At 33.6% G+C, this 25,009-nt stretch overlaps 2 protein-coding genes across 2 annotated transcripts; both read right to left on the bottom strand.

Moving 5' to 3' along the window:
• Positions 1–18,512: 18,512 nt before the first annotated feature.
• On the bottom strand, positions 18,513–19,929 carry LOC145582631 (uncharacterized). The gene has a single exon (XM_081639613.1). The coding sequence runs from the start codon at positions 19,641–19,643 to the stop codon at positions 18,636–18,638; it is 1,008 nt and encodes a 335-aa protein (XP_081495739.1). The 5' UTR covers positions 19,644–19,929; the 3' UTR covers positions 18,513–18,635.
• Positions 19,930–23,090: 3,161 nt separating this feature from the next.
• LOC145582641 (expansin-A7-like) lies at positions 23,091–24,678 on the bottom strand. Its single transcript, XM_081639621.1, has 3 exons — positions 24,436–24,678; positions 23,761–24,091; positions 23,091–23,613 (listed from the first exon to the last, which is right to left on the bottom strand). Exons 1-3 carry the CDS (start codon positions 24,602–24,604, stop codon positions 23,301–23,303), a joined length of 813 nt encoding a protein of 270 aa, XP_081495747.1. The 5' UTR covers positions 24,605–24,678; the 3' UTR covers positions 23,091–23,300.
• Between the last annotated feature and the right edge of the window lie 331 nt (positions 24,679–25,009).

The raw sequence follows: 25,009 nt of genomic DNA on the forward strand, positions 1-25,009 counted from the left end.
AAAATAATCGTATGAGAACAGGCCCTACAAAAGAAAAGGGAAAATGTTGTAAAATACTAACTATACTGGATTTCCACCATTTACCGACGACCTCAAAACACTCTCGAAACCACCGCTTTCATTCCCAAAACTAACTCAACTTGCTTGAAATCTCCTCTACCACATCTAAACTACGTTTCAACTCTAGAATCACCACCTCTAACCCTAAAACCACCATCATCCTGAAGCACTAATTTACTCTCACCAACTTGAAATATCCTCCAACCAACTCGAAAATAACTTTACCAAGCCACCTTGAAACCAACCCTCACGGTGATTTCGGGGTGTACATATATATTAAGGTGGATCAACATCGTAAAATTAAGTCAACGGTGGAAATTCTGTCAAAGGTAATATCTTACAATATTTTACTTTTTATTAGGTAGTTTCTTAAAACATTTTTTATTAGGTACGTATTTTCTCACAAAATTTAATTAGGTTTTATTAGGTAGTTTCTTACAAAAATTTCTAAATAAAAAGAAAGAGAGGTTGTACAAATTGCCGTCATACCGTGCAATATAATATACCAGGCTAGGGGTGTCAATTTGGGTAAACAGTTCCGATTTAGGTTAGGTTTATTAGTTTCGGTTTATAACGATTTGAAATGATTAGCAAGTCGGTTTGGGTCAGTTTTGAAAATCAATGGGTTGATCATTTTTTTTTTAATTGCAGTTTTTATTTGGGTCAAGTCCTAATCGGGTCAGGTTGTAGTTTGTTTGGGTCATAGTTACTTTAGGCTGGTTCGGGTCGGTTTGATCAGAGTACGGGTTTAGCTAGTTTAAAGTGGGTTTCGGTTCAAAACAGTTCAGTTTGTAATCGAGACGGGTCATAATCAGTTTAGGTTAAACTGAGTCGGTTTGAAAATGGGTTTCAGTTCAAAACAGATTGAGTGAAATCCAAGGTGCGCTCATCATCGATTCAGGTCATAATCGGTTTGAATTGAACTTGGTCGGTTTGAAAACGGGTTTACCAAATTTGAAGCGAGTTTCAGTCCAAAACATGTTTGGTTAAAATCGAGTCGGATCATTATCGAGTCGAGTTAGTCAAATAACGGGTAGGAACAAGTCATGTTATAATTAAAGCTAAGTCATAAATAAGTTAGTTTTAATTTATAAAGTAGCGGGTTGAAACAGTATTATCATAAACTTTTTGGATTATGGGATATAAACAACTCAACTCAGTCATAATAGGTTAGCGGTGACGGTTCGGTCTCAACAGGTTTTGAGTCGTAAACAGTTCGGTCTTAAAGGGTTACCAGTTGGAAATGGTTCGGTCATAACGGGTTACGAGTTATAAATGGTTCAGTCACAACGGGTTACGGTTGGACCAGTTCAGGTTTATTGGATTTTAACTGGGTTTAAACGGTTTACTGTTATAAATGGGTCAGGTTACTATCGGATTCAAACGTAATTGGTTCGGGTTGTTTTCAGTTTCGAGTTGTAACGGTTTTGCTTGATACAGGTTGGGTTAGTAAAGGTTCGCACAAATTCGGTTCATTTCAGTTTCGGGTTAGAAAAAATTGAGTCAGATTGGTTTTCGGTTTTCAAAAAACGTGTTTTTAACGGTTTAGTTCCTTTTTGGATCGGTTTGAGACCGTCAGGTTTAACGGTTTGAGTCATAAACTGACAGCTCTATACCAGGATACTAAATGCTGGACGTTGCCCGTGTTATATCACCTTAAATATCACTAGTCGACTAGTCTTTGATGAATAGATCAAATACATAACAAATGAAAGTGTAATTCTTGCGTTATTAAAGTATTACATTATTTATTAAACCGGCCTAATAATTTGATTTACAATTCCAATTTGTAACCCATGGCAAAATATTTTAAAGCATATAAGAACGTGAACACAACTAGAGGTGGTTATTGGACAGGGTAGCCCAATGATAATAGGGTCAGGGCCAAGCTTATAGGGCTTTTAATGGATAGGGTTATTAATGGACAAGGCTCTTATTGGGTAGGGTCAATATAGGGTCAACATGTTTTTCCAATTTAGTTGATAAAGAAAATACATAATGTAAAAATAATTATATAAATTAATTTGTATTCATATGCATTTAATAATGGTTTTGTCCAATATTTATTTTAATTGATATTTTGTAGGTCCGCCCATTATCGACCCGCGACCCGCATTGGCCCGACCCTATATTGATCCTATAAAATGTGACCCTCTTTGACCCTGACCCGCAACCGACCCGCCCCGACCCTAACCCGACCCGCCCAATAACCAGGTCTAAACACAACTATAAGATGTTACTCATCCTAATTAATTCTTTCAAAACCCTTATATAAACGGTTAACACATTCTTACTTTATCATAAAATTAAACTCGTATATTTTCTCTGATTCTCTCCTTAAGCACAACATTTTACCTTTTAATTTTGGTTTGACTTGATGTTTCTTTAATTTGCGTGTCTGATGTCTCATTCTTCAGTTTGGTTTTGTATACTAGCCTTAACGTACAGAAAAGGTGAGTCATGCGTAGGTAAGCCTGGTAAGGTGTCTAAACTTTGAAGTTATTTTCCTTTATAATAAAGGGTCATTTCCTTTTCTTGCTTGTTATCCAATAAAATCACATGTTAGAGGTTGGAAGGACATTATCTACTCTTGATCTCAAAATAGAGTGTTAAACAGGCTTGGGCGACACTTGTTAAGAATGTCAACTTTAACGCTTTGTTTGGATAGCAAAGAAGGAAGGAAAGGAAGGGAAAGGAAAAATGAGGAAGGGAAGGGAAAAGAAAAGAAAGGGAGGGGGAGGTGAGCTCCATTTTCCCTTCGAATCTCTCCAACTTTGGAGGGATTATTCTTATTAAAGAGAGAGGAAAAATGGATCCCTCCCTATCCTTTCCCTTCCTTTCCCCAATCCTTTACCCAAACAAGAGTGTTTGTCCCCTTCCCTTTCTCTTACCTTCTTTTTCTTCCATTTCCTTTTATCCAAACAAAGTGTATAAATTAAAGGTTAGGTTCCAGATTAACTAGAGAATTTTATTTACTAGAGTGTACCCGTGCAAAATGCACGGGATATATTTTATATTAGAAATAATTAAATATATAATATAAGAAAAAATATATTTCAAATAAGGAAGTTGATTTGATGTAGTAACTTAAGCCATTTTTTTTTAATTAAAGTTGTTGTGGCTTGATCTGCTTTACAATGCTTTTTTCAAATCTTCTCTATTGAGTATTAGTAATCTGCCGACACCTATTATATTCTGCTGAAATTTGATATTCACTGCTTTGCTCAGGGAAGAAAAAAAAAGGGGGGGGGGGGGGGGGTTGACTCTTATATGTGGGTGATACTTTGTTAAATCTATAAAGGTTACCCGTTCTGTGTTACATGGGTTACTTAGTTAGTATCATACGGTCTTTTTTTTTTTTTTTTCTTTTGCAAGTAGCTATTCGGTGAGGCCCAGTCGCGCAAATAGCATGCTGTACTTTTTTTATTTTGATGATCAGGGAAGTAAAAATTGTTTGTAGGATAGTCCCCAAAAAGTATGCATATAATTGAAGGGTTGGAGATTTAAAGTGCTACGGTGAATTGTTGATAATGGAATTGTGTATCCGTGCTAATGCACAACATGTATTATATGCGAAAGAAAATAAGAGAAAGTGAAATTTTAGTAAAATTCCTTGAAAAAATACAAAAAAAGATGAATTGATGATCAAACATGCATCAATCTATTGCTAGCTGCATGCAGCAACATGCATACGTACTGCAGCTTATATATCATATTCATTTGCTTCTTCACATCGTTAGCTAATTATTACTTCGTATTCTTTAATTTACTTTTTTTACAATAATATTTTGTTTAGTGGGACTAAGTATATATTTGTCCAAGTGAGCAATTGTGTAACAATCCCTCAAATAGTTTGAGTTGCACCAATTGGTCAAAGTGTTCAATTTTTTTTTGGTTTGTATGCTTATTTATTACAAGTATTAAGTTTACGTACAAGAGTTAGGTTATGAGGTTTATTATCAAGATTATTATTACGTTAAATAAATTTATAGACAAGATTCATGTTGATTAATTTGTTGTATTATCTTTTAATAATTCCAACATTGGATTATTTTGGAATAATTTGAAATTTGGGGAGTTGTTTACTTTCATCAATTCTAAACCGGTCAACAAAATTCAATGACCTATTATATCATATCACTTGACACGTGTCAAGTCCTGCTTGGTCAAAAAATTAAAAAATAAAAAACAAAAAACCAGCCAGCCTCCTCTTCTCCCACGGGCCCAACCTAACCTCCACCACCACTTCCAAGCCCGCTACCCTCCCTCCTTGTCGGACCCCTACCCCTGGCGCGGTCGGTTTCCCCCTCCCTAAAACCCTCTCCTATTCATCCATGAAACCATCTCCCTCGTTCCCAAAAACCCCAAACCGCCACCCTAGCCAACTCGCCACTGCCTAGCCTACTCACCACTGCCTAGCCAACTTCCAGCAACAACAACAACTCGCCACCAATTACTCCTAGGTCGGTGGGGGTTAGGGTGAGGGCGAGGTTTCCGTTTAGGTTGTTTCGGTGGGGATGTGGTTTCAAAGGATGGGAAGGGGGTTATGGTTTACCGATGTAGGGAGAAAAGGGTAGTGGCGGCTGGGCGTTAAAGTTGGATGGTTGGCGTCGGGCGTCAAGGGTTAGGGTGGCTGGATCTTATGGAATTAAAATAGGGTTTGGTTGGTGTGAGAACCGTGACAGGGGGTTGGGGTTTTTTTTTTTTTGTAATTTTTTTTTTTAAAACAATTAACTTGCAAAACATGCTACTTAAAGAAAAAATTAACCCATACAATCGGTCACCGGTAATTGAGATTGAAGAAAGTAAACAGTCCCCAAATTAAGATTATCTTAGAATAATCCAAAGTGGAGATTATTAAAAAAAAAAAATACAGCAATGTTGGGGTTATATTTACAATTTTTCCTATTTAAAGCTTCTTTCGATCTTTAAATTAGAGCTACATAGATAATACATGAAGAAATGGAAGAAAAATAGCAATACAAAACTGAAGGGAAAAAAAAGTTAAAAATAATATCATAAATAAATTGGAAAAGCATTAGTTTCCATAAGGAAACATTATTAAAGTATAATTAAATTAGTAATTAGTACTCTCTTACACGAATTGATTAATTGTTTAAGGATTTTTTTTTTTTTTTTTTTTTGGGGGGGGGGGGGGGTTAAATACTATCTTATACATACTAGATATTATTAAAAGTTGCCTTATAAAAAAATGTTATAAAAATCTACAAATACCTTAGGCAAAATTGGCCTCAACACTCTAAACTTTGGCTTGGGTGCACTCAGCACCCTGAACTAAGAAAAATAGCCAAAACACCCTGAAGTATTAGCATGGGTGCACTTAGCACCATACAAGAAATTTTCCGGCCAAAAGTGGCCGGATTCCGGCGACTTTTTTTTTTAATAATTTTTTTTTATATAAAAAATGTTTTTTTTTATTTTCTTATTATTATCATTATTATCATTATTATTATTATTATAATTATTATTATTATTATTATTATTATTACGAAAATACCTCGATTTGCGTGTTTTTATTTTTTTGTCGGAAATTGTTCAGGTAAGGTTTTGGGGGTCATTTTTACCCTTAATGGATCCAAATTTAACTCAGAAAAAACGAAAATACCTCGTTTTGCGTGTCGAGAAATATCTAAGTAGCTAAGACACGCTAATCGAGATATTTCTTGACACGTAAAACGGGGTATTTTCTTTGCAAATCTCGAGCTGAATTCGGACCAAATAAGAGTAAAAATGACCACGAAACCAATACGCAAATCGAGATATTCCTCAACACGCAAAACGAGGTATTTCCGATCCATTCTTTTTCTTGCGAATTTCGAGCTTAATTTGGATCCAATAAGGGCAAAAATGACCCCGAAACCTTACCAAAACAATTTTCGTCACAAGAAATAACAATACGCAAATCGAGATATTCCTTGACACGCAAAACGAGGTATTTCTATTGCTTTTTTGCGAATTCCGAGCTTTATTTGGATTCTTTAAGGGTAAAAATGACCCCTAAAACCTTACCCGAACAATTTCCATAAGAAAAAATAACAATACGCAAATCGAGATATTCCTCATATCAACACGCAAAACGAGGTATTTCCATTTTTTGCGAATTCCGAGCTTAATTTGGACTCATTAAGGGTAAAAATGACCCCCGAAACCTTCATTTCTGTAAAAAAATAAATAACAACACGCAAATCGAGGTATTTTTGTAATAATAATAACAATAATAATATTAAATAATAATAATAATATTAATATTAATAATAATAATAATAATAATAATAATAATAATAATGCACCCTTCATCTCCAGCTCCATCCTTGCCTGATATACCTATTGATCACCTTCATCTCGTAACGACTTCTGCTGTTGTTTTGGATCGGATTAAGAGCTTCCCTCGTGGCACATCATGTGGTAGGGATGGTTTGCGTGCTCAACATCTTATGGATTGCTTAAGTGGTGCAGCTGTGGCAGTCTCAGATGAGTTGGTTGACTCTATTACCGGGGTGGTTAATCTCTTTCTAGCTGGAAGATGTCCTATGGAATTAGGAGAGTACATTGCTAGTGCTCCTCTTACGCCACTTGTCAAGCCCGGTGGTGGTATCCGTCCTATTGCTGTGGGTACGGTTTGGAGGCGTCTCGTTTCGAAGGTGGGTGCTGTTATGGTTGGTCAGTCTTTAGGGAGTTACTTTGATGGCCTTCAATTTGGTGTTGGGGTTTCTTCAGGTGGTGATGCAATTCTTCATGCGGTGAATCGGTTAATTGAGGATCGTGGTTCTGATGTGGGTCTATCTATGTTGTTGGTGGATTTTCAAAATGCCTTCAATCTGGTTGATCGTTCGGTCATGTTAAGTGAGGTACGTCGCCGTTGTCCAGGGATTTCGCGATGGGTTGAATTCTGCTATTCTAATCCAGCCAGGTTGTACTATGGGGACCAAACCTTATGGTCATCTCAAGGGGTGCAGCAGGGTGATCCCCTTGGTCCTTTGCTTTTTTCTTTGGTTTTACAACCTCTGGTGTGTAAAATTAGAGAGACTTTTGATGTATGTCTTCAGGCTTGGTATTTAGATGACGGCACGATTATTGGAGACACTTTGGTGGTGGGGCAAGTTCTGCAGTTGATTATGGAGGAAGGACCTCGTTCTGGGTTATGTCTTAACGTGGAAAAAACTGAAGTTTTCTGGCCTACGGAAGACCCTCGAAGCTGGCTGGTGGGTGTCTTTCCGCCTAATATTGCTCGACCTTTGCGTGGTGTTAGGTTGCTTGGAGGTCCCGCTAGTTCCGATTCTGGTTTCAGTGGTGAGCTTGTGATGCAGAGGGTGACCAAGACCATTGCCCTTATGGATAAAGTCGCTATGCTAGATGATCCTCAGTGTGAATTGTTGTTACTTAGGGCATGTACTGGAGTTTCAAAACTCTACTTTGCATTACGTACTTGTCCTCCTAGTACTTTTGAGGTAGCTCAGCGCACTTTTGATGGAGCTCTTCGATCTTCCTTGGAGCGTATTGTTACCGCTTCGGGGCCTGGGTTTGGTGATTGGCAGTGGCGGCTTGCCACCTTACCATTTGCGTTTGGAGGGCTTGGTGTTTATTCTGCAGGTGATGTTCGTCACTATGCTTTTCTTGCTTCTCGGTTGCAGTCTGCTGGGTTGCAGACACAACTTCTTCGGCATTCTGGCATTGTTGGTCTTGGACGAGCCTTTGAGGATGCGTTGTGTCTGTTTAATGGAACAGTGGAGTCTGACATTTTGAGTAATCCGAGTGAGGTCGCTGCCCCTAAACTCATGAAGAAATTGGCAGATATGTATTTCACAAAGATTACCGCTTCTGCAGAATCTGCTTATTCTTTAACTCCTCGACAATCAGCATTGTGGAAATCTCAGCAGGGTGATCACACCTCTGCTTGGCTTCGGGCGGTTCCTATTTCGGGGTTGGGTCAGACGATGAACGCCAAGACTTATCGATGTGTGTTGTCCTATCGGTTGGGTGTTCCATTGTTCTCTATCTCCACGTCGTGCTCTGCTTGTTCGAGGGTTTTTGCTGGAGATATTTTCGGTGATCACGCGGTGTCTTGTGCTGGTATTGTGGGTATTAAACATCGGCATAATGTTGTTCGGGATACCCTTGTTGATGTTTGTTATCGTTCTGGGATTTCAGCGAGAAAAGAGGTTGACATTGGGTTGGCTGGAGGGAACGACGAGGCCCTCAGACCTGCGGATGTGTTACTTTATTCATGGGATCGTGGTCGCGATGTCTGTGTTGATTTGACAGGGTCTTCTCCTTTGACACAGTCAGGGCTATCTGACTTTATTCCTGGGCGGGTTGTGGCTGATGCTGCTCATCGGAAGCGGGTTAAGTATGAAGCTCGATGTCAGGCTATTGGATATGGTTTCATACCCTTCTCCTTTTCTTCGCTTGGGGAATTAGAGAAGGAGGCTGTTGCGTTACTGAAGCGGATTCAGAGGTTCTCGACGACGCAAGACATTGGGGCTCGTGCTGCAGCTCATATCTTCACTAGGGTAGGTTTTGCTATAGCTAGAGGAGTGGGGGCCCAGATTGTATCTCGGCTTCCCACTAATTTATTGTAGGTTGTATGACTTTTGTTTTTGAGATATAATAATAATAATAATAATAATAATAATAATAATAATAATAATAATAATAATAATAATAATAATAAGAAGAAGAAGAAGAAGAAGAAGAAGAAGAAGAAGAAGAAGAAAACTTTTTTTTATTAAAAAAAAAAGTCGCCGGAATCCGGATCCGACCACTTTTGGCTGGAAATTTTCTTGTATGGTGCTAAGTGCACCCATGCTAATACTTCAAGGTGTTTTGGCTATTTTTCTTAGTTCAGGGTGCCGAGTGCACCCAAACCAAAGTTCAAAGTGTTGAGGCCAATTTTGCCTATACTTTATAAATAAAACATTAAGGCTAGTTCGTTGGGAGCTTTTTGAAGAAAAAATAAATGCCTTTTAAAGCAAAAAAGAACTTTTTTTAACCATTTTAAAATTAAAATCTCTTTAGGGTGTTTAGTTAACAGCTTTTTGGACCCAAAAACTATTTTTCAAAGAGCTCATATTAGAAGCTTTATTTTTATTAAAAGAGTAGTTAGGGCCGCTTTTGCCTTTTTTTTTTATAGTTTTGTATTTTAAAGCAGTCGGTAAAAAACAATTATTTACCAAACACTTTTATAAAAATAATTAATTACACTCAACTAGGCAAAACCACTAATGCAAATAGCTAACAGCTGGTCAAAACAGTTAACCAATTACATGCAAACGCTAATTGTCAAACAAGGCCTAAATTTTGTAAGTTACTTCCTCCTTTTTTAAATACTTGCTTCATTTCTCCATGCGCGAATTTTTAGGAGAAATTTGAGAAAGTAATAAAATATAAAGGTAGTAGGGTAGGTGGAAGAATAAAAAAATTGTAAAAAGCAAAAGTAGTGGAGAAAATTGAGGAATTCTTGGACTTATAGCATACCCAGCCATTGGTTATTGAGGTTGGTTATTAAGAGAGAGAAAGTGGAATAATAATAAAATAATGAGGAGAGAGAAATTTTTGGGGGAAATTTTCAATAACCCGGTTAGTAGAATAACCGGTTATGGTAGATTGGTCATTGAATATTTTATTGTTTTTGATAGTGACATATAATGACAAGGCTGCTTGAGATTGTGACACCTATGCATTTAATCAATGGCTAAGATTTGCTCTGATTTTATTACCGTTGTAATTTTGTAACGGCCATAATTTTTAAAATACAATTCTAAAAAAAAAAAAAAATACACCAACGGCTCTATTTTATTTTTCTCTATAAAATGAGCCCAATATTGAGGTATTTTGAAACAATTTTTTTTTAGTGAATATTACTCTCTTTATTATCAAATTGTGTAGAGATGAATATTCCAAAATCTAATAGAAAAAAAAAAAACCCCACAAAATCTCAAAACTCATCACAACCCCAAAATTATTTAATTATTGTATGCTAATAATAATTTTTAGTTTTAATTGATTATTACCAAGTGTATTAGTTATATATGATAGGATTTAAGAGAGATATTGTGTGGTGGGGTTGGGTAAAAGTAGGAGAGAGAAAATGTATAACCAAAAAGATGTGGTTAACTATTGGGAGACATTGGTTATTAAATGGGTATAAGAGTGGTTATAGGTGAGGTGGAAGATGTAGAAATCAATAAAATAAGCAATAACCACAATGGTTGTGGGCAACCATTGTGCATGCTCTTAATTGTTAGACTTACAGCACACGTTGGTATTTCATATGATACCAACAACAAATCATATCTATACCAACAAAACATTTTTAGTTCATTGCTATCATTGAATAAGGTGGTTGGTATCATGGTGATACTATCTAAAGTATAATAAAATGCCAACATGTGTAATGATATTTTTTTTTTCAAGTGCGGTAAAAGTGAATGGATGATTATGCCCTTGTAAGAGCCGTTTATGACTCTAACAGTTAGAGTCAAGAATTCCTCAAAAGAATTGGAGGAGAGAAAAATTAATTAAATATTGTAAAAGATTTCCAAATAAGGAAATAGAGCAAATATTTAAAAACGGCCTGAAAAGAAAGTAGAACAAGTATTTAAAAAAGGAGGAAGTATTACCCCATGTCAAGTTTAACAATGAAAGGTTCAATTAGTATTAGGAAAATTTGCCAATTACTACCGCAAGTTAATACTACTTTGTAAATTACTACCGCAAATTAAAAAAGTTGTGAATTACTACCACAAAAAATTTTAAGGTGTTGCGATTACTACCAAACCTCCATTAAACCCAACTATGACGTCATTATATCACTTTAACCCATGGTTAAAGCCCTTAACCATGACGTTATTGTATCCCTAATCCATTTTCTTTTTGGGGGGTGGCTGGTTAAAGCCCTTAACCATGGTCAAACACGGGTTAAAGGGATATAATGATGTCATAGTTGGGATTAATGGGGGCTTGGTAGTAATCGCAACATCTTAAAAAATTTTGCGGTAGTAATTTACAAAGTGGTATTGACGTAGTAATTGGCAAATTATCCTTAGTATTATGTGCACCATGGTGCACCTAGAAATAGTTGTACCACATTTATACTTTTGAACATTTAGTTAAAAAATTTGAACAGTGTACAAAAAAAATGAACATTTAGTAAAAAAATATGAACACGTCACAAAAAATGAACATAAACACGCAAATTTATGTTCATATTTTATAAAGAAATGTTCATTTTGTGTACAGTAAAAGTTCAATTTATATTACAAAACTATTGAATTATTACGAGTCAGACAAACTTCTTTCAAAATTTGTCTAACTCGTAATAATTCAAAATTTGCGATTGCTCAATTTTTTTTTTACTAAATGTTCAAAATTTGTTATTGTTCATATTTTTTTTACTAAATGGTCAAAAGTATAGGCGTGGTGCATTGCGATTGTTCAAAACTTTTTTACTAAATTTTCAAAATTTGCGATGTTGATATTTTTTACTAAATGTTCAAAATTCGCGATTGTTCCGATTTTATTTTTTTTACAAATGTTCAAAAAAATAGGCGTGATGTATTGCGATTGTTCAAATTTTTTAACTAAATATTCAAAATTTGCGATATTAAGATATTTTTACTACATGTTTAAAATTTGCAATTGTTCAATTTTTTTTATTAAATGTTCAAAAGTATAAGCGTAGTGCACGTACTTCTAGGGGCACCTTAAAATTTGCGATGAAAGATAAGGGGAATATGGGGTTATAATGGGGCATTTTGGTAACTGGGAAGCTTACCCCCGCTCAGTTTGCCAATAGCCCCTTTTCTAGCCTAGTTTCCCAATAACCCTCTTATAAGCCCACAAAATTACAAAACAATCGATTGAATGCGAAAAATAATTGATAAAATGGTTTATAAGGGTAATTATATTGGGGGTTATAAGTAGAGGGGTCAAAAGCACACCCGACCCGACCCGAAACTGATTTGAAAAATATCCGATTCAGATTTGGACTCGCGTGGACATAACAATTTAGTATAACTTATCTTTAAAAATTTATTCAACCGAACCCGACCATATCAGATCCGATCCGATCATCCGAATTAACACCCCTAGATATAAGGGTACTATTGGAAACTTGAAAAAATAGTCGGTAAACCTATTAGAGACCGTTAAATAGTTAGTTTCAATCAATTAGCCTAGTATACAAAAAGTCAATGTTAGAAAGGTCAAACTTTTGAAAAGTGGCGATACGGACCTCAAAACGATTTTTTTAATCTAGTTTATCACAAAATCAATTTTTATACAGTAAGATAAATTTTCATAAAAACCAATTTTTATAAGGTAGTATCCAACAAAATTTCCTTAAACAATTTGTAGCAACCATAGGCATAGGCTTACTAATAAATTAATAATGCCTAAAGCTAGCAAAAATAATAACGTAATATTATACGACATAAGGGCCAAAATATCATCCTCATTCACAGAGACAGGAAACAAAGCTTGCAATGCCAACTTGCGAATTGAAGGTATAAGGTCGATCTGATACATAGTTGTGCTAACAATTTTCATTTTAGGTTTGATCACTTTAATTACATCATCCTTAATTATATACATCTAAAAGACAAGTTCGACGTTAATAGCCTTGATTAAACATAAACTACTAAATACTTATCCATAAATCCATTATAGTCTTATGATAATATAATACTCCTTTGAAAAACAGTTAATATATATGCAATTAAGTGCTGGCTCTTAAAAGTCTTAATCATCCCAAGCCTGTCTTACAAATTAATTAAGAGAGAATATGCAAATGAAATGAAAGTGGAATTCACGTTTTATCTGAAAAATATATAGTGAAAATCATTTGAGAATCAAATCCAACTCGTAATCCATAATAAACTTATTTAAAGGATCAATAGCCTAACCACTAATTTCAGATGTTAACCTTTTGTTTTTTTAATTTCTAAAGATTATTGTTTAACTACCGTTTGAGTCTTCAGACCATATTATAACTATTTAGATGAAAGATAAGAGGAGGTACTCATTTTATTGAGCTGATGATCGAGCCCTTAGCTCAATTGTTGTGATTATAATTGGATTGTTCTTAGATATAATAAGTTGAATGATCTGATAATACTTATGTTTATTATTTGAGTTACGTTTGAGTCTCTAGAGTACTGAGGATGACAAACTATGTAGTCATTAAAATCCTTGATTAAACATAAACTACATAATGTTGAATATTGACCTAATTTTAACATATAGTGATTATTATTATTATTTATATTGACCATCATATTAAAAATTTCATTAAAAATAAATAACCTCTTATAGCTTTTATAATGTCACACTAACTTTTATTTCTACATAATAACCTTTATTTTAATATAGTAACCTTTTTTTTATTAATAAAACAATCATATTGTCTTTAATATTGCTAGTCCACAATAAATTAGTGTGAACCAAGTCCATTTAAAAATTTGTACAAGACTGGAGTATGCTTGATGTGAATATGGTAATGTATGCTTTAATTAATATTACAACCATTTCATATTATTTACAATTTTTGTCAAAAATGGATGCTAGCTACACATTATTTGCATCAAATGTTTCTTTTCTCTTTACATTGTTAGTATGGTTGTATGAGTTGATTTTGTAGGCTTCATTAACTGTAGGTAGTAAAATTGGAATTACTACATACGTAGAATATATATACAATATACTAATCTATTTAAAGACATTATAAGCACCGGCGGATCTACTAAGGAACCTGGGGTAGCACGTGCTACCCCCAAAAATTTAGAAAAAAATTAATAAGTAATATAATTCGCAGAATGCCCATTAATAGTGCGTGTTGCTCTAGTGGTTAAAGTGGGTTTTATCTATCTAGATGGTTGGGGGTTCGAGTCTCATACCATTCTCTTTTTGTTTTTACTTTCTATTATTTTCAGAAGTCTACTGTTGCTCAATTAAATTTCCTACTTTCTTCCACATTTTATTTACAATTAGATTGATTAAGATTCCATTCAAAAAAAAAGATTGATTAAGATAAGATCTTCCAATTAATAATCAACAATAGTAAAAAATAAATTCAACAATAATATTGTTATTGTAATTATACTCCATATTCATATTCACAATTTTTAAAAAATCCTAATCTCTCTCTTTTTTAAAAAAAAAATTTGTAGTATTAAATTTTGGTCGGTATTCAACTTTAATTTTACGTCTCTTTAAATTTATAATTATACTCCATATTCATATTCACAATTTTTACCAATTGGGTGTTGGTGTAGTGGTGATTGGGACTACACTTGGTAGGGAGAACCTGTGTTCGATCCCCCGCAATAACAATTGGGAGGGAACTGGAACCTAACCACCTAGAACTGATCCCCAAATCCGGATTAGCCCAAAGGGTGAACCGGGTAAAACACCAAAATATTCACAATTTTTAAAAAGATCCTAATCCCTCTATTTTTTAATAAAAAAAAAATTGTGTAGTATTAAATTTTGGTCGCTATTCACTTTTAATTTTACGTCTCTTTTTAAATTTATTAGATCTTGTCCATTCACCTTTACTTTTACATTTTATTCATCTTCACATTTTTTAAAAAGATACTAATCTCTCTATTTTTTTTTATTTTTTATTCTGTAGTATTAAATTATTCACTTTTTTTTTTAAACAAAATTATTCATTTTTATTTTTATGTCTCTTTTTAAAATTATTAGATAATGGCCATTCCTATTCAAAAAAAAAAAAAAAAAAAAAAAAAAAAGATAATGGCCATTCACCTCTACTTTTACATTTTATTTATTTTCACAATTTTTAAAAAATGCTAATTTGATCTCTGTATTTTTTTTTTTAATTCTGTAGTATTAAATTTTGGTTGCCATTCACTTTTATTTTTAAGTCTCATTTTAAATTTATTATATACTTGTAAAAATTTTGACATCATGATTAATAGTTACAGGGTGCATTAAAGTAATTCATGTCACATAAGGAGTAATTTTAAATTATAAATTATTTGTGCAAGTAAAAATAAAAAATAAATCGATTTTTTTTTAATTGTCTAGTGCTACCCCTGGTTAAAATTCCTGGATCCGCCACTGATTATAAGAGCATATATGTTATAAGGCATGAGTATAAATGTATATAATTGCAAATCACAAGATCTAATTTTAAAAGGGAAAAAAAAAAAAAAACACAAAATTAGGAATTCGATATTGTGTAGATAGAATAACAAAGTTAAAATAAAGTAGCGATCCAATGCAATGTCCAAGCCACACAATAGTTGTCTTAGAAATTGTGTTCCTGTATATTGAGAACCCAGAGCCTTCTAATTTATTAGAACTCTATATCTAATTGGAACTTAAATTAACTACATCTAGGAAATTAGTACTATGTGTTATACTTTGACCAAATATGCATGTCAAAACACGACTTTAACCATTAATTTATCTAATTATATGTTACTCCGTAGTAAAATTATAAGAAAATTTATATCATGAAAGTATACATTATAAGGAATCCAACAATAACAGAACTTGGGTATAGGGTATAGGTTTGGCGGGTCTGTGGTAGGGTGTGGATGACGTCTGACTATGTAAGCATTGGATATGATTCATATGAACCCTTGTTTAGCTGTCTTATTTTATCCAACACCTTATAGAACCAAATCCGGAGTCAAAAAGATCTAACGCCTTGTTTAGTTCACCTTATTTTTACTTATTTTAGAAAAAATAAGTTCAGATCAGATCAGAAAAAATAAGTTAAGATCATATTATCATTTTATGTTCAGTTTTTTATCGCTAAATATCTTTAATTTCGTGATGAAAAAAATTCTGAAAATCATATATTGATAAAGTAAACATTATTACGAATCTAACAAGACCCCACTTGCTATATTTTTTCCGTATAGATTATCGTATATTTAAGGTCAAAGTTTGGTCAAATTTGACATTCAGATCAGAACAAACCAAATAAGATAAGATCAGATCATTCTAGATCAGACAAGTTCAGATAAGCAAATATAAGGCGAACTAAACAGGGCCTAAATACCAAGTCACTCATATCCTTATATTGGAGTATGATCTAACAAGGTCTAGGTAGAAGCCTTGATTAGACCCACTAGCATCCCTAACAGATATATGTTAAATTCAATTGAATCTATTGCAAATTTCAATATATGTACTAATTAATAAGATACAGATCAACTGAAAAGTGGAATTCACGTATTATCATTATAGTATTACAAAAAGACTAATCATCATATTATATTACTCCGTATATTACAAACAAATTAAAGTCGTAGTCCATGGAAAATTATTGAAATCATCTAACAACCTGAGGACTAATCTTAGAAAATGATGTTAATAATGTTCAATCCTTTTTATTTGCTGCTTATAAATACACTTAATCTTGGTTATATCTTATATTCAAACTCAACCTACAATAAAGCTTTAAACTTAGCTTCTTTCTATTCCTAGAATATTACTTAAAAGCTCCCATTTTTCTTTACTCAACACCACCATAATGGCTCAGCTACAAAAGTCTTTGGTCCTCATGGCAATGGCAATGCTTGTTATGGCGTTGGCTGTCTCAGCCTCGTCCCGACGCCTCCTCCAATTGTCTCCTGTAACAGTGGACCAGGATGCAGGGGTTGCTAGGGCACATGGTACATCCAAAGCCCCAATGAACGGTTGCCTGAATGTCAAAGCGGCGGGTGTCAACCCTTGTGGCAACCTCACAGCTCCCGCAATCGGGGGCGGTCCGGCACAGGTTGCAACTTCAGCTACCCCACCCCCTCCTCCTCCTCCTCCAGCAGCCGAGACTGGATACTGATCATATCATTCTATTGTTAGCTCACTAGCTCCCATGCATGTTGCTGTATGCATGCATGATGCATCATTTTCTTTTGCTTCTTTTTATACTCTTATTAATACTCATTAATTTACTCTTTATTATTATTATTATTATTATTATTATTATTATTATTATTATTATTATTATTATTTTGAACTTTTTTTTACAGCATTTACTTATTTGTATGTCCATATGTCCAAGGGGGGATTCGTTAAATAATCCCTCAAATGAAATGATTTGAGTTGGACTAGATGGCTAATGTATCCCATTGGTTTTGTTTGTATTCTTATTATAAGTTAACAAGAGGTGTGTGTGATTTTGATGAGGTTTTTACTTTTTTAATACTTCTATTTTATTTTAATGTGTGATTCAAGTTTCAATTATGTTATTTTATTATACAAGGAATTAAGAGGGGTTTCCACGTATGATATTAATTTAATATTCTAACTACCACATTTTATTTGTCTAATTTGACCAAAAAGGTCCACAAAAAATAATCAAACATTGCTACTCCGTAGTAAATAAGATGAAAGGTCCCTAAAAAAAAGAATGGAATAGCATTTGAAATAGAACTATGGCCCTATGGGACGATAAACAATTAATCAAGAGTCCTCTATACTACCTAGTACCCAACTAGGCACCTATCACACATGGGCTGGTCATTTAGACAATGATAATACTTTGGCCCATATAAATTACACAATTTACTCGTCAAAGTGATTGATAACGGATAAATTAAGACATAAACATGCAGCCCTGTCTTATCATGCAACCGTTATCATATAAATTCAACTTTAGGCCTTTGAGCTTATGCTCGAATAATAAAACCTGTTAAAGATAGTTCATTCTAATGGCAATTTGTTTAATCCGATTTTTACCGCCTAGGACAGTAGGACTCACTTCAGAATATCCAACAGACGGAGGCAAATTAGCTTGAATAGGGTCCATTGAACATACTTCAAATTGAGATTTTGGTGATTACTCTCTATAAAATTTATCTTTTTTTTTTTTATTATTTTTTTATTTTAGTGCGTATAATTTTCTAACAAAATAAACTATTTAAATCCATTAAAATTTTCCCTCCGTATTTTTTTAAAGTGTTACAGTTTGACCGGCACATAGTTTTAAGCAATTTAATTGATTGAAATAAAATAAGAGGTAAATGGGGTAGTTAGAGTATTAAAAAATTGTAAAAGAAAGATAGTGGAGTTAATTGTTTATTGAAAAATAATAAATGTGAGAGGAGACATATAATATAAAAAGTAGTAGTGAGTTTGGGTGGGAACCATGAGAGGAGAGATATACGAGTAATATTTTAATGTAGTTTTTTGCCAAAAAAAGGAAGTGTAACACTTATTAAAACACGTCCGAATTTGGTAAGTGTTACACTTAAAAAAACACGGAGGGAGTAATTTATAATTGACTTCGCTAAATACTCTTTCAAGATTCGCCATTAAGTTCACTAAAGTGCTTGAATTAACTTCTATGGAAATTGTTTTTTTTTTTTTTTTAAAAAAAAGAAAATTTTCTATGGAAATTGATGTGCTAATATGTGAATTCTAATGCAGGTGTACTAAATGAGACAATCATATCATACTATAAACAATATTTTCTTCATATTTTTCAATCTTACAAAACTAAAACTTAACTTATAAACTACACTTAATTATGAAAAGAATTGATTCATCAACAAGACTAATTTTAATTTGATCAAAATTCAAAAGTATGGCGGTCTATAATCATGTTCAATTATAGGCACAGTTCTAGTTGGAGGAGCAGTAGGAGCCCTAACATGTCCAACCATACTAACTTGCAATGCTTCCTCTTCATAAGCCCTTCTTACCATTTCTTCCAATTTTGACCTCTTCTTCGCCTTCACAAGCATAGCAATCAATAACAACCCCAACAAGAATGCACCCAATGCCGCCCCAACTGAGCTCCCTAGCGCGATTTTCCATCTACTTATCCCCTTTGTGTACTCCACCGGAGGAGACGGCCGAGTCACCTCGATCACCAATCCAATATGCCCTTGTCTTTTGGCTTCACAAACATGAGGTGACACCATACTTGTTAGTGTCACCTTACCTTTGCCTTCAAAATTAGCACAATATGGCATTATACCCTTGATACTCCTCGAATCGATTCGACTCACATTGGTGAAATCTACCTTGATTGGATCTTTATCAGCAATAATTCGAAGCTCAAATGGGTCGGGTCGACTAACATTTTGATAATCATCACCACCATTATAAGCTAATAAGCCTATAATTGGTGTAACAAGTTGATACCCTTGTAAATTGTAATTATCATAGTACATGTTAGACAAATTTAATCCTAGTTCTTGTCTAATTAATATAACTCTCTCAACACAAGGAGTAATCTGAACTCCTTTGCGTAAGTAAAACTCTTTAACTCGAGCACCATACCTTCTTAGGCTACCACATCGAAACCTTGCTGTATCAACCTTAATGCCGGAGAGATTTGATGGTAATTGTACATTGCTCACCACCCCTGTTTGGAAGTTGTTCTTGTCGAATAACCCGACCGTGTAGTCTCGAACAACAAGATCAAGGATGCGAGGAGATCGAATGTTAATGACTGTTTTACCCTCCGTCATTGTTAATCTCTCTGTACTTGATGATGTTGATAATGCTAATGACAAAGGTGGCAATGCCAATGATATAAGAGGAAGAAACACCAAAAACAGGGGAAAAACAGAGTCCATATGTGTGTTAAGAGGGAATAACAAGGGGTTATTAAAGGGTGATTAACAAAATTGATTATGATTTCGAAGCGGTTTTCGCATCGAAAGGAGTGTTGTTAATGAAAGGTAGCAGCCTTTTTGGGAAAAAATCAGGGGAAATGAGGAAGAGTATATGAGAGAATGAGAGGGAAAGGTTATAGAAGAACAGAGTAGAAACAGGGGAAGAAAGAAAAAGAAAAGGGGAAAGTAAAGTAGATGTTTGTTTTTCCATGGCATGGAAATTAATTGAGATAGAATAAACATTTGGTTGGGCCATGATAAAAACTTTATATCAAAAGATTTACCTCCTCTTATAGGGTATGTGAGAGTGGCAAATGATTATGGGAGCATTAAGAGCTTTTTGCATGTTTTTGTAGGTTTTCTTTTTAAGCCATGGGTTGTATAGATGATTTATTTTATAAAGTGACTAGTTTAGGATTGGTCACTATCTAGTGGATTTAATTGTTTTTCTTATATGGGAAAAAGGGGTATATAGGGTCCAAGGATAGAAATGTATTTCAATATATTGTATTGATATAATGGAACTAAACAATAATTTCTTGTCATATAATGTGGACAATGAATTGAAGGTAAGTCCAAGTGAATTGAGCTTGAATAGAATATGGAAAATGGGTCACTTGGAGTGAAATTAGTTCATGATTATTAGATACATGTTATTTTGATTGAATATAATCATGTATGGACATAATAGGACTAAACAATGGTTTCTTGTCACAATATACGATTATACGGACAATGAAATGAAGGTAAGTGATTGAGCTTGAGTAGAACATGACAAATGGGTCGATTGGACAAAGTTTAGTTTGCATGATTCAAACTATTCTTTTGATGGTCATTTATGTTAGTCATTTTTAAGTTCGATGCACCTCATTACATATTCAAGTTTATTGATAATAATTAACAACGCCGTATATTATTCAAAATTTTGTAGTAGGTCATTTCAATTCTGTTTCAAGTCTTGTCAAAAATTGTGTCATGTACTATTCGAATTTAATCCATGTTTATTTCAACATAATTTGACATATCTCATACAAAACAGTTCAGGTAAGGCAAAATAAGCTTATGGAGCTAACTTCAAAAAATAAGTTCAAACAAATTCAGTCAAATAAAATAAAGTTTTAAATTGTGTAAGGATCGTAGCCAAATATGAGCAACTTTTTTTTAATTGCATTTCTTTGTATTAATTCCTTCTTTGTCTTTTAAAATAATAAGCCATTCAATAATCAAATAACTTATGAATCCATAATTTAATGTCCTGTAAAGTTTAATGTACCACAACTACCTATCATATTTGTGGTTGTAAAAAAATTTAAACAATGATCTCCAATTTAATTTCTTGAACTTTTGACAGAATGTACATTGCTGATAATGGATCTTAAAAAGCACTTCTAGTGTTGATCACGGTTTTTAATTTTAATCATTTATTTAAATCAAAAGTGGTGATCATAGTTAAGACTTATAGCAATGTCAAAGTATATAATTAAGCTAGTTGATCAAGTTAATAATTATAATGGGGTGTTTACTCTATGACCACTGAAATTTAAAAACTAATTAGATTGAGTAAAAATGGATCTAAAAAGGAGAAAATATTGACTATTGTGGTGGAAAAGGTGAAAAGTAAGGTGACAAAAGAAGCAAAGGAATGATTTGGAGCATGAGAGTGATGATGATCATTCATATGATAAAAGGCTAATAAAAAAGGAGACTGGGGCGTGCTAAGAAGTACTTATCATGGGATAGGAGAGAGAAAAAAATTAGCAATGCATATGCAAGTTTCTACCTTTAGGGCTCAACTAGTTGATCATTGTGTTGGTGTTATGTCTCCTTAATCTAACCTCTTTTGGGGGGTGTGGTATCATCCTGTACATTTGTACTATGTTGGTCTAGGCTTTACGTTCTCGTGTCAATGTTCTCGTGAACTCGTGGTCTATAACCCACGTATCAAAGTTTTCATGGACTCGTGGTTTGTACTGAATAGAAATCATGCAACTTAAATTCATTAAAGATAAGTGTTATGAGGTGAAACTCAATACTCATGATCAAAACTTGTTTAAAATTACATGAGTTCGAATCTTTATGTCATTATACACAAAAGTAGTAATAATTTTGTAATGTATTGGACACAAAAAATTATAGTGCAGAATTGAAATTAACTAATGTAAAATTAAATCAAACTCATGTTTAACCGGCCATGTTTGAGTTTGGCTTAGTTTTTATTCATGGTTAGCCCTACCCTTACTACATTATACTTTATTAAATGTCTTTACAAACATGCTCTTCCAATAAAAATTAAATAAGATACAAATTATGTAAGACGAATTCCTTTTTTTTTTTACAGAAAAAAAAAAAAAAAAAAAAAAAAAAAAAAAAAAAAAAAATTCCAAGGAGAAAAAACTACGGTTGCTATATTTGTCAATAAAAATACTTAATGGATCATAATTTCTGAATGTCAACTATAAAACTACTAATTAGAGTTTGAAGTATAAAGAGCATGTTGTCCCAAAAGATATGACAACACCAAACATAAGAGATTGTCGGTGAGAAGATTGACTTCATTCAAAAAAGAAATAGAAATCAACTCCAAACGCCATAAAGATTGAAACTTTGATGAAACCACTTTTGGTGTATTTGAAAGACAGTTGATCCATAATGATGCATGAGCTTGGCAATTAAAAGTGTTGCTAGGCATGCATGCTTTATCCTCTGCGAATTTAACAATTTTACAAATAACAAGGGTGTCCAAATAGTGAAGTTGAGGATTGAGGGATAAAAAATGTGTGTATGGTAAGGGTATGAATCCATGGTTTTTTTTTTTTCTTAAAAATTTGTGTACTTTGATTCCCTCTATAATTTTTCCATCAAAATATTCTCCTGCCTTTAAGAATTTAAAGGATCATCGATACCAAATATGTTACGCATTGTCATTGTCAATACCATCAAAATCCATAGCTTAATACGAGTAATAGTACATGGTAAATCTTTTTTTTTTTGAAAGAAGTATATGGTATATCTTGCATAATTGCATGTACATCAAAATCATTAATGGTAATTAAAAGTTGACATTTTCTATTTAAAATTCATGGTATATATGATGAAAGATACAAATCAGGTAGGCAACGACACCAACATATTTCTTAATCATGGCCTATATCTTATACCATCAAACATTATTATCTAGCACCTAGTATTAGGTGCAGTGACAAGTTTACATTCAAAGCTAAAATTAGCAATTACTTGTACTTGTAAGGAGTATATTTTATAATTGCATGAAACATCAATAACTTGGATCTAAATGTATTGTACTTAATTATTCTTGAAACATACGGGTGAATAATTGACAATAATTACATGTTATCAGTCCAAAAAACACATAAGAGATTCAAGAAAGTAAAGGAGAAAACTCGAGATTTACCCTTAAACTTGATAATATGAAAATTTGCATTAACATTTGTATCTTTGGAGCCACACATTTTCTCAATAGGCTACACTTAAGATACAAGGAATTAAATCTATTCAAGGGTCAATAGGCAATACATCTAAATAGGCGATGTTTGCAACAACATTGACCAACCAAGGGAAAATATAAATACATACAGAAAATCAAGGGTAATGATTGAATCATCGGAAGTTGACTTTGGCTTGATAAGTCATGCCTACACTCCAATAAGCTGGGACAACATTGTAAGCAATAATAGTTTCACGGGTGGAGTAAGATTGGATTTTGAAAGAAAGACATTGGCCTCCTAATTGACCAAATGCTTGGTGAGATGCTCCCCAATTGTGGCTCATGCTAATCCACCCCGTTCTCGAACCTTTCACCCACATTTTGGCTATGTCACCCGCACCACCAACATTCATTACGGTCGTTAGTAGCCAGTAGTTGTTCCCTTGGAGGCTAAATCTTATACCTCCTTTCTTTCCACATGGAACTCTGTTCGGTCACCAATGAATATAAAAATGATTAAAAATAAATTTTGACCAAATTATTGATTTAAGCTTGACTTATGGTAAATAAAATTAAAATATGTTGTTAATTACAAATAATAGGTCTATATCTAGTCAAAGTATAGTTTATTACCTCCGATATTGGACTGGAACAATGCCGGCCCTATAAAAGGCAATTTTCTTGAATGCAGGCATGGAGAGGTCAAAGTGGGCTCTAGGAGGGTTGCACCACCCGCCGGCATTGCTATCCTGAGCCCAATTTGGAGGGCATAGGTTAGTAGCAGTGACGGTAATGGAAGTCGAGCCATGGCCATAACCATTACGGTTGCACCATTTTGACCCGACACACATTATTTGATAGCAACTACCGCAACCATATCCATTGTTGAACAATACGGTGCTTAATGCTGCTGTATTGGTACCATACCCGTTGTTGAACAAATTTCCATATCCACATGCTCCTCCTATAAAAAAAATCGTCAATACTTCTTAGATAATAGTTGTAAATCATACTTCAATTCGTACGACGTAAATGATTTATTATTTCACTAGGGTTAGTAAAAAGGGAGGCATATATTAGGCTCAAACATGCATGTATATTTGTTCTATTTACCCATAAAGGTAAGAGAGCCATGCACGTCTATTTAAATTACGAGTAGAAAAAAGCTAGCCATCTCTAATAAGAAGGATTAGAATGTTTCTTATAAAGTTAAAATTACGCAGCAACACAGTACTAGACAATGTTAAAGTGTTAAACAAGGGTTATGTACTCGTGTGAATTGAAGTGTTTCAATGATTTAGAATTTACCCATTGTTTCAGAGGCACTATCATCACCATAAAAAGTTGCATGAGCGTATTTCCATTTACTTGGCTTGAAATAAGTAGCATATCCATTTGATAATCTCGCCATTCCTAATACTACCACTACTGAAAACAACAAGCTAAATTGCCTTGATTTTTGCAAAAGAGAAACCATAATTATGATAAGATAAATTATTTAGCTAGGGATTTGAGATCGATTATAATTCCTTACAATAGAAGGTTAAGAGATGTAGGAATTTTGAATGATGATTTAGTTAAAAGACTATGCAAGGTTTATATAGTGTTAACAAATTAAAACAAATGGGAATGTACCTAAGCTAGAACTTAGTGATTCCCACGAATAATAGTATGGCAGAATAATTGAATATACACAAAATTAAGTCTACGTTACGTTGATCCGTCTTAATCACAAATGTTCAATGTTTGCGGTGGAAGATTAACGCTGTTTACGTGCTAGCAAGTTATATTTGATTATCTTATATGACTTAAATATAGTTGGTAGGAACAATTTTATTTTATTTATAATAAGCGGATATAGAAACAATATAATTTCATGAAT

Source organism: Chenopodium album, chromosome 2, assembly GCF_948465745.1.
Source record: "Chenopodium album chromosome 2, dcCheAlbu1.1, whole genome shotgun sequence".
NCBI classification, from domain to species: Eukaryota; Viridiplantae; Streptophyta; class Magnoliopsida; order Caryophyllales; family Amaranthaceae; genus Chenopodium; species Chenopodium album.